Source organism: Lactuca serriola, chromosome 1 (assembly GCF_051521515.1).
Source record: "Lactuca serriola cultivar US96UC23 chromosome 1, Lser_US96UC23_V15, whole genome shotgun sequence".
Taxonomy (NCBI): domain Eukaryota; kingdom Viridiplantae; phylum Streptophyta; class Magnoliopsida; order Asterales; family Asteraceae; genus Lactuca; species Lactuca serriola.
Genome location: NC_136408.1, coordinates 122,782,884 through 122,793,442, shown reverse-complemented (window position 1 = coordinate 122,793,442; position 10,559 = coordinate 122,782,884). Strand labels below are relative to the sequence as shown.

The following is a 10,559-nucleotide window of genomic DNA, read 5'->3' as shown; positions in this document are numbered from 1 at the left end:
GTATAAGGAACATTTGCTTAAATCACAGTTGCAGTGTAAATTCGAAAAGTAAATGGGTTTGGAAAACATTTAGAAGTAAAACAGTTTGATAGATAGTTTGAATAGTGATAAAACCACTGATTTCCCTAGTTATTAATCACATGTGATTAGTACAATCACATGTGATTGAAATAATAACTATAAGTATTTAACTTGTATCCCCCCCCCCTTTTGAAAGCATATAAAAGCATTTAGAATATTTAACAGGTTGACTAAGGGGTATGAAACTCACTTGATTGATTGAAGAAAGCGAGATGGAAAACCGGGCAGAGTTTCGTCTCGGAAAACGGATTTTTCTCGAGATTCTCAGGAATCTCGGGAGTAAAATCGACCCTCGGGACTTGAGCAAAAAGACCAGAGCTTCGGGTTTTAACGGGCACGGAAAACGAGACAAAGTTGTGAGAGAGAGGAGAGAAATGAGCAACATTTTCAGAAAGCCTCGCATCCTATTTATAGGAAGGCTGAACCGCCTCCGAACACGGGGCGTACGCTCGTACGCAGCGCGTAAGCGTACGTCATGCATGACCGAAGCCTCGACTGCCTCGGTTCGGATGGGACGGGTTGCTGGGTACGCGGGTCGGATGGGACGGCGGGTCGGACGGGACAGCGGGTCGGACGGGTCGGAGCTTCGGACGGGTCGGACGGGTTAGATTCTTCGGATAGCGCGACGTGGACGATCCGAGACCCTCGATCTCAGTACGCGGGGCGTACGAAGGTACGCAGGGCGTACTTCGGTCCAATCCGATGACTCCCCTTCGGATATTACCGGGAATTTATAATTAAATTTATATTTATTATAAATAAACTTCAAAAATTTATATCTCCCTCATACGAACTCCGTTTTTGACGTTCTTTATATCCTCGCGAAGGTGAGACCATGATCTACGATTTTCGTTTAGATTCCGTTGGCTAATTCCGAAGTTATTTTTATTATTTATTTATTAAAATGACGTGATTTAGGAATTTCTTCAAAATTTCATAACTTCCTCATCCGAAGTCAGATTTGGACGTTCTTTTTATGTACGCAAACCTTGATATGATTCCTACTACTTTATTTAATCCGAACAAGATTTTAGGAAGGTTACATTTTGACCTAAATTTGATCGGTTTTACATTATATTGACTCGAAATATCGGGTTGTCACAATGAGCTTTAACAGTGGACATAACCGCTCTCCACTCAGATCTAAGGCTATTCAAAAAAGTAACTTTTTGTTCAATCATCTTCCTTTCTATATCGTGTTTGATCATCTTACTAAGAAGATGATTGAGGCGATCAAACGTCTGAGTGACAGTTTCATTGGGATTCTGCTTAAATTCGCCAAACTCTGACAAAAGTAACGTCTGAATGGAATGCTCCAGATCTTCATCTATGGAATATAGCTCTCGCAGCCTATCCCATATTTCTTTAGTAGTGCTGCATGAACTCACTAGCCTGAATGTATCGGATTGAAGAGCGAATCGAATTAGTCTCAATGCTTTAATATTGCACTGAAACTTATCCTTTTAGTCTTGAGCAATATCTTTTACGTCCTTTAACAGATCATTATAATCTTTCTGAGTTTTAATGGATTTTGACGTTGTTGAATGAGTGAATGGTCCATATATGATTGCTTCCCAAATAAGATATCCATTGTCTTCAGATCCAATGACATAATCTTCGAAGTGATGTGCCCAGATTTCGTAATCCTGGGTGTAAAGGATGGGAATCTTCGTCGTTGATCCAATGCTGTTTGAGATGTTTATGGGATTTGATTGTGACTCGTCCATGCTTGATCGTATAACCTGTTTGAAAGATCAGACTTGTAATATATAATATTAGGGCAAAACAAATAAATGTTGAGTTACGTCAATTATGGGATCACGGCTCAATAAATATTAGTTAATGCGGAATAACCCTAATCGCAACCTTTTTCACAGAAAAGATGTGTATGAATTACACAGCCTCCTGCTCTGATACCAATTGATGAGTTATTTAACTAACTTGATGATCGATTAGATCTTCATAACAGGTAATGCAATGAATGTAAAAACAGGAAATAACACAAGTATGGATCAAGATGTGTCGAATGATTAAATTTCTCAATCCTCAGCAGAGCTCGACTAAGAACTTCCGCTGTAGAGGATTCTAGGGTTACAAAATTAAGAACGATAAACTTGCTGAACAATAAATCTCTAATCGTCCTCTCGTTCTAAGATGCATGCAAGCACCTATATATACTAAACCCTACAAAACTCACGGATGGACAGGCCCATACCGGAGATACATATTAGATTAGCTAACGAGCCCAATAGACGCAATACAACATACAAAATACGACCCAACAATGCTCATTCACAATGGTGCCTTAATGGATTGGCACTTATCCTCGAGCAACATTCGACAGTTATCCCCATTTTTTATCATGCTGAGCCCAGTTTCTTTGAAGATGCGATGGCTGGGTATAGACGTGTGATGGAGGCAATGACAAATGAAGATCAAAGAAGTCGATTGGCTGAAAAGATTGACAGGTGGAATAAAGCATGTACACAAGTTGCTACATTAAAAGGGATGCAATTAGGTTTCGATCGGTAATCACTTTCTTACCCATATTTCCACTCTCCTTCATTTTGTTTGCTTCAGGTGTGTCAATATAATCTTCTTCGTTTATATTCATTACAATAGGCTTCTTCAACTTCGATCAATATTGACATATTTTTAATTTATTCAAATTAGATAAAGAAGATGCATAACTGATCTATGTTTTCAATTATGTGATATCATATATGAAATCGTATATAGATGGATAATTGTAGTGACAAATTTTTATTATATCACAAGCTAAGTTATTTAGATAAAACAATTTTAATAGTTATATCACAAGCTAAGTTATTTAGATAAAACAATTTTAATAGTTTTATACGCTTTCTATTAAAAGCCAAAGTTTGAACGATATGCTATTTTCGTGGCATTTTTGTTGAGATTCATGCAAACCCACATTGATAACCAGTTTCAAGGTCTTGTTGAAACACAATATTATTTTATTATTTTACCACAAGTTAAGTTATTTAGATAAACCATTTTAATTTTATACATAAACGTTACGCCAATACACATTATATATCTATGTAGTTACAAGTGCAAATATGATATGGAAAACTTAATTAAACATAATAGCTTAACATGTGCCATTTTTATTTTAGCTTATAGATAAATAAAATCTTCAAAATTGGTGTGTTAGTTTTTTGGATTGTGTTTTGCATGTTTTATTTAAATCAAGTTAATTCCAGGCGAGAGACAGAGTTTATTCAAGATTTTGTTAAGTACATCTACTGTAGATTACGCATATCCACAAGGAGTCCTCTGCCACTAGACCGGAGGTTTCATCGAAAGGTTAGTTACGGAAATAGTGTATATAAGTATGTTTGTTACACACAGGTTCAATGTAAATTAGTCCAGGTCATGTTTCAGATGAAGCAACCAAATATCCTCAAATTCCCTTTACACACCATAAAAAGTTGTACCCAAGACTTCAATGAAAGAAATATCATTGGGAAGGGTGGATACGGAAGGGTCTACAATGGAATCCTCACTTGGGGAGATCATGTAAACGAGCATGTTGCTGTAAAACCGCTAGATGTCACTAATGGTCATGGTAACAAGGAGTTCCACACTGAGCTCACAATGCTTTCACAGTATCAGCACAACAACATTGTAACCCTTTTAGGGTTTTGTGATGATAACAAGGAAATGATCCTAGTTTACGAATATGCAAGCCATGGAAGCCTTGACACACATTTGCGTAACCCTTCGGCTGGACTTTCATGGCCACAACTTCTCAAAATATGCATTGATGTTGCTTCTGCATTGGACTATCTTCATAATCAAGTCGCAGAAAAGCACAGAATAATACACCGTGATATAAAAAGTGCGAATATTTTGTTGGACCAAAATTGGAATGCAAAACTTGGGGATCTTGGGTTGCCTAGGATAGGACTAGCAAATCAACAAAACACCATAGTGATCACTAACCCTGCCGGTACACATGGTTATTGTGACCCACAATACGAAAGAACATGTTCATTAACAAAAGAATCGGATGTCTACTCTTTTGGTGTTGTTTTGTTTGAAGTTTTGTGTGGAACGTTGGCGTGTGTTCTAAGTTACCATGACGAGCGCCGGTTCCTTCATCGATTTGCTCCAACTTGCTACAAAAATGGTGAGCTAGACAAGATAATTCATCCAAAAGTAAGGAAAGACATCAAACCAAAAGTGTTGCGCAAGTTCTCAGGTATTGTTATGCGATGCTTGCATGAAACTCGGAAAGAACGACCTACAATTGTTGAGGTTGCGTCCCAACTTAAGAAGGCCATGAAAATGCAAGTAAGTTTGAATATCATGTTTTTTTTTCCTTTTTAATAATTTGCATAATAATATTCTGAGGCGCAATATAAGATTAGTTGCTTGACATAAATATTTTTTGATTGATCATCACTTTGAAGGTGACATCCTCTACGATGTGTTAACTCGGACACTACCTCCTTCATGACATTGATTATCAACTCCCATGATGCTCGGGATTCGAAGTCTAGTTTTAGTTTAGGTTGTTCAATGTTTCTATAATCGATGCACAACTCCTTGTTTTTTTTTCATCTTCAATTTTATGGTTATTTTTGTTATATTTTTTTCCTCTTATACAATTTTGTGTAATTATTCCTCATTATTCATCACTAGTTAGAAGATAAGATCCCTCCAAATGTGAAATTACTTTTGAGGAGGTTAACACCATGACAACGTGCAACATCAAGATATTAAAAGAAGAGACCATCCCACCTAAAATTTCTCGTGTCATGTTCTTGAATTTTTTTAGGAAGGAAAGTGATGGGAAGGAAATGAACACTCTGTTCCTAAGTTCAACTTAACAAAAGAAAAGAAAGGAAATGGGTGGAAGTGAGAAGAAAATAAAAGAAATTAGTGTTCCTAAGTTTCAGTAAAAGATAGAAGTCGAAGGAAATGGAAGGATCACTTTCCCTCCTAATTTTTTTTCCGATTTGGAAGAATTTGGATAGATAGAACAAAATGTTTAATTTTCCTTCCATTTGTCATCAACTCGGGAACACAAAAGACAAATTTCTTTTCCTTTCCTGTCTTTTCTTTTCTCTCATACAACTCGGGAACTAGGCCGAAAGGTTAACAACTCTTTCCCTCCAAATCATCCCAAAAATGGGAGGAAATGAATCTTAGAAAAAGTCCTTTGCTTCCCCACTCAATCCCTCCATTTTCTTTTCTTTCCTTTCTTAAATGAATCTCGAGAACACTTATTTCCTTTCAGTTCCCTCCCTTTCCCTCCTAAGAAAAACTCAAGAACACATCTTTCCTTCCATTTTCTTCTCTTTCCTCCCCTTTCTTTCTTTAAAAAAAACTTGAGAATAGGGCATTAAAGTTGGCCACCATGAAAACATGATGCAAGCTAACATAATTTGAAAGGATTCTGCAAGGAGAAACTAAGAGATGGAATTCAAATTTTTGTAAATAGAAAAAATGATTAAGCAATAAGAGAGACTAAAACAACCATTGTACTTAAATTTTTCTGAAAAAAATAAATAAAAATATATAAATTCTTGCAATAGGCCAACATCCAACCATTCCCCAACAAGAGCCTACACTACACAAATGGGTACCGAAGTGCTCCAAAAGGCATTGTGCAAGTGGGTCCTCCATTTTGTAATGGAGCTTGCTAAATGGATGAGTATAAATGATAAAATTTCAGTATTTTTTTTGTTTTTATTTTTAATCGAAAATTTATTTTGAAAATTTTGTTGAAATCTACATTCAAGTGTAATATATGTTCAAATGTCGTATTATAGAGGTAATGATATTCTTAGTGTGTAACGATCTAATTTTCCAAAGGAAAAAATTTTCATTTTTAAATAATCAAAATATTTCCAATAAACCACAAAATCTCAAGAACAGTTGTTTTCAATCTCATAACATCAACAACTTTATTTCAAATATCAGAATGTCCCATAAAAATGCCTGAGAGAGTGCATGACGCGCCATTAAGCCTTGCCTTTGCCCTTAGGCTTAGAAGTACCTAAAACAATCTAACAAATTGTAAGATGATGCTTAGTGAGTTCCTCAGAGTACACCCCACACAATCCACACAATCCACATAATCACATAATCCATATTAGCAATAAAAGCTATATAAACCATATAAGCCATGCACACAACATATAAGGATATTGTGGGTTCCCCCAGGGTCTTACTCCAGGATGCCATGGGCTGCCCATATGGTCTTACATCTAAATTTCATGGCCTCCCCCATGGTATTTAATAGGAAAGCCATGGGCTCTCCACATTGTCTCACATCCAAGTGTTATGGGCTCTCCCATGGTCTTCCATACAAATATACCACATATACTGAAGGGTTTTGAGCATTCTAACACTTCTAAGGTGTGCATGCAACCCCTGAAATCTTGGGTGTATGTTTTCTTTATTATACATGCAAACTTTCATTTTTCCAATGTTTCATCCTAACTAGCATATCATGAAGTATATGTAATACAAAAATCTACTAGAATGACATACCTTTTCTTGTAGCTTCATTCCTTAAGCCTTTAAGAGCCTATCACCCCAAGTGTGATGCCTCAAATGCTTCATACAACATCAGCAACAAATGGAAGAACTTGAGAGAAGTGTACTTGCACACAAAATTCGGCTAGCCCCCATTCCTTTCACTTAGGTGCCATTTTTGGTAGCCTTAGGGTCTCTTATATAGTGTGGCAAGCTGGTGTTACACCATGTAAACCCTAATGACTTTCAATATCCCTCATGCTCCATGGGTTAAAACCTCCATGGATCATCCATGGGTTTAGCCCAACATAAAGAACTATGGATCATGAGCCCAATTTATAAGAATGAATGATTTACCAAATCAACCCCGTATATTTAATTAGTCTCTTTTGATCGCAAAATTAATTCCAAACTAATTCTTGATCAATACTTATTAAATAATAAGATTTCATATTAATATATTAGAACTTATAAGATATTAATAAATCATAAATATCCTCTTCTTAAAAGTCCATCATTTATATTGTTCCGGTGCCATTCAACCCAAATCGACAATGCTACTCTTGGGTCAAGTACATACCAATTATAGTTATGAGCTTAGACACTAAATCCAACAGTCTCCCACTTGGATAAGTCTAATAACTATAACTGCAAGTATGAGTTAAAACACCGACTAGTAATCGTTCTTAAAAGCCTCTGTCAAAACGAGACGCTCCATTTTAGATAACTGATCATATAATCCTCTGTTCAAGATATCAGCCGGACAAATACATGGAAAAACGTCATACTTATTGTCCAAGAGTTTGTTTCCTGATTTCCGATTTGTTTGACATAGAACTCAATCGAACACATCAATTTAGTTATGACCGGGCCCGACATATAAGTCAAAACAAAATCATCGAGGGGCCCAAGATATTGTTTTTAATCCCCCACGGACTAACAGAAACAGATAAACTTTGACTCATATGCTTGTACTAACTATTCATCAAATTGTACACAACAACACGTTTTATAACATCGAGTTACCGATGCGTTTTCATACTATCAATGTACAACCAATTCATAGTCAATAACTCATATATCTAGGTTTGAAGACTTATATGATATTATCATCTCACGATCACTCGAGATAAATTCCATGAAGTGATACAAGTGAGCGCAGGTTGAAATCAAATTGTACACAACAACACGTTTTATAACATCGAGTTACCGATGCGTTTTCATACTATCAATGTACAACCAATTCATAGTCAACAACTCATATATCTAGGTTTGAAGACTTATATGATACTATCATCTCACGATCACTCGAGATAAATTCCATGAAGTGATACAAGTGAGCGCAGGTTGAATTCAATACTCAGACCTTATGAGCACTTATGAATGTTGCAGTAAACTTTGCTATGTCTAATACCATTAAGACAAATCTACAAACCAAATTCATGAAAGTCTTGATTTAATACCTACTTCCAACGAGTGATCGACTGTGGATAGTTTGAATAATATAATTATTCTGGAAGTTAAAACATGCAAAAATGAAACAATAGTAAATGATTGACACAAGAAAGTACCATACTAGTAAATAAAAAGCACATTTTATTTAAACATCAAATGTCAATCACATTTCAACTATTAAACATCAATAGTTACTTTTAATATTGGAGGTGGAGGACTGGGTAGAGAGAGATGGGGGGAGGTGGTATGATAAGGAGGTGGTGGGTGGGCATTTCGTTTATTTTTAATTAATTAAAAACACTGAAATAAGTGTAAAAAATGTAAAACAAGTATAAGGGTTATAATAGGCATTCAGGTTGATAGTAAACAAAATTGATCATATGTTAAGTTTGGTAGAAATCTGATTTTAGACCACTTATGTAAGTCAGAACGTTTTTGGAACAAAAACAAAGTTTTTTGACAAGGACAAGGACCTTTCTTGAATATTCTCTGAATTTGGGGCACACAAACACCTTCGTTTCATCTGCTAATTCTCATCCATTCCCAAAACAAACTCCATCAAAGTAACCAATCTTTTCCCTTTACCTAATATCCATGGCTGAAATCGTTGCTACCGCTCTTATCAGTGTGATGTGTGAAGAAACTCATCTCTGATGACTTGATGAAGCTGGCACGATCTAAAGGAATTGATTCCTAGATGAACAAAAGGAAGAATACCTTGCCCATGATCCAAGCTGTAGTTGCTGATGCATGACAGAAGCAGATAAAAAGAGAGTCGTTCAACTGTGGCTCAACAATTTCCATGATTTGGCTTACGACATAGATGATGTACTCGATGATTTGGTTACTGAAGCTATTCAATTCAAGTTGGATCGGGAATATGATTCCAACACTAACCCCAACTCCAGCAGTAGTAAGGGATTCAAGTTCATCCCAACTTGTTTTACTAATTTTAGTCCTAGTTATGGGAGTCGGTTGAGTTCTAAGCTAGATGAGATTACCACAAAATTGAATGATCTTGTTGAGGTGAAAAAATGTCTAGGTTTTGCTGTAAATGTGAATGTCGACAACTCAAATAGAATTGAGATACGATTGCAGCAAACTTCACTGGTTGATGAGTCCAAAATCATAGGTGGGGATGGGGATAAAGAAGCATTGCTGGGGAAGTTGTTAGGGAATGATGAAAAAAAGAGGATAGTGTCCATTGTTGGTATGGGTGGGATTGGAAAATCCACTCTTGCTAAAGTTTTGTACAAAGAAGAGAAAGTGAATGAAGGATCACTTTGAACTCAGGGCATGAGTTTGTGTTTCTGAAGAGTTGGATGTACTTAATATTAGCAAGGTTATATTTCAAGCTGTAACTAGGGAAAAACAGAGATTTTGTTAATCTTGATCTGCTTCATGTGGCTCTCAAAGAAAAACTTTTAATGAAATGGTTCCTATTTGGTCTAGATGATGTGTGGAGTGAAGAAAAAAGTAAGTGGGAACTCCCCCAAATCCCTCTTATAGGGGCACCTCGAAGTAAGATTATAGTCACAAACTGCAATATCATGGTTGCATTGGTGGTGGACTCAAACGAATCTTACTACTTGGAGCTTTTGTCAAATGTAGATGCTCTATCTTTATTTTCTCAACATTCGCTTGGTGAAAACAACTTTGAATTGCATGGTGAAGGTATTGTAAATAAATGTAGTAGATTTCCTTTGGCTTTGAAAGCACTTAGGAGGGTCTTGAAGACAAATAGAAATGGTTATGAATGGGAAAAGTTTTTGAATAGTGATATATGGGATATAGATGATGGAAGGGAGATTCTTCCAGCTCTAAGACTAAGCTATTATTATCTCCCTCCACATTTGAAGTTATTGGTTGTTCCTTATTTCCCAAGGACTATGTGTTTGACAAAAAAGAATTAGTCCTACTGTGGATGGCCGAAGGATTTTTGTTGCAACCAAATGGAAACAAGGCAATGGAGATTCTAGGTCATCAATATTTTGAGGAGCTAAAGTCGAGATCAATTTTTCAACATTCAATGAATGTCGATGTAAGATATACTATGCATGATCTGATAAATGACTTGGCCACAAGTGTTGCAGGAGATTTAGTTTTTAGATTGGATGATGAGATGGATTCGTCCGACAAGAAACAAAGTTTTGAGAACTTTCGTCAATTTTCACTTGTAGGTCTACGAGGGGGATCCTATAGAATGCTCAATGAATTACAAAGAGCTAGATGCTTATGAAGTTTCTGAACAATGTCTCGAGTGGACAATGCTTTTGCTGAATTACTTTCACAACCACAATTCCTAAGGGTTCTAAGACTAGCTAATTACGTAATCTCAGAGGTACCACAATCCATTGGTAGTCTCAAGCATCTACGATACATCAACTTTTCTTATACTACAATAACATATTTACCGGAAGCAGTAAGTGACCTCTATAATCTACAGAGCTTGTTGGTTCATGGATGTTCAGAGTTATACGACTTGCCAAAAAGTTTTGCAAAGTTAATAA

The 10,559-nt window shown here is 36.3% G+C and overlaps 2 protein-coding genes and 1 pseudogene across 2 annotated transcripts; all 3 read left to right on the top strand.

Annotated features, from left to right (window-relative positions):
- The first annotated feature begins 3,489 nt into the window (after positions 1–3,489).
- Positions 3,490–4,809, top strand: LOC145061083 (putative receptor-like protein kinase At5g39000 pseudogene; annotated as a pseudogene).
- A 3,990-nt stretch (positions 4,810–8,799) lies between these two features.
- On the top strand, positions 8,800–9,336 carry LOC145061077 (putative disease resistance RPP13-like protein 1). The gene has a single exon (XM_079008448.1). The coding sequence runs from the start codon at positions 8,800–8,802 to the stop codon at positions 9,334–9,336; it is 537 nt and encodes a 178-aa protein (XP_078864574.1).
- A 263-nt stretch (positions 9,337–9,599) lies between these two features.
- On the top strand, positions 9,600–10,355 carry LOC145061067 (putative disease resistance RPP13-like protein 1). The gene is made up of 2 exons (XM_079008439.1): positions 9,600–9,914; positions 10,230–10,355. Exons 1-2 carry the CDS (start codon positions 9,600–9,602, stop codon positions 10,353–10,355), a joined length of 441 nt encoding a protein of 146 aa, XP_078864565.1.
- The last annotated feature ends 204 nt before the right edge of the window (positions 10,356–10,559 follow it).

Coding starts and splice junctions, on each gene's coding strand:
- LOC145061067 (XM_079008439.1), top strand. CDS start 9,600: ATGGTTGCATTGGTGGTGGACTCAAACGAATCTTACTACTTGGAGCTT. Junction 9,915..10,229: donor CTCCACATTTGAAGTTATTG/GTTGTTCCTTAT, acceptor TTTCACTTGTAG/GTCTACGAGGGGGATCCTAT.
- LOC145061077 (XM_079008448.1), top strand. CDS start 8,800: ATGACAGAAGCAGATAAAAAGAGAGTCGTTCAACTGTGGCTCAACAAT.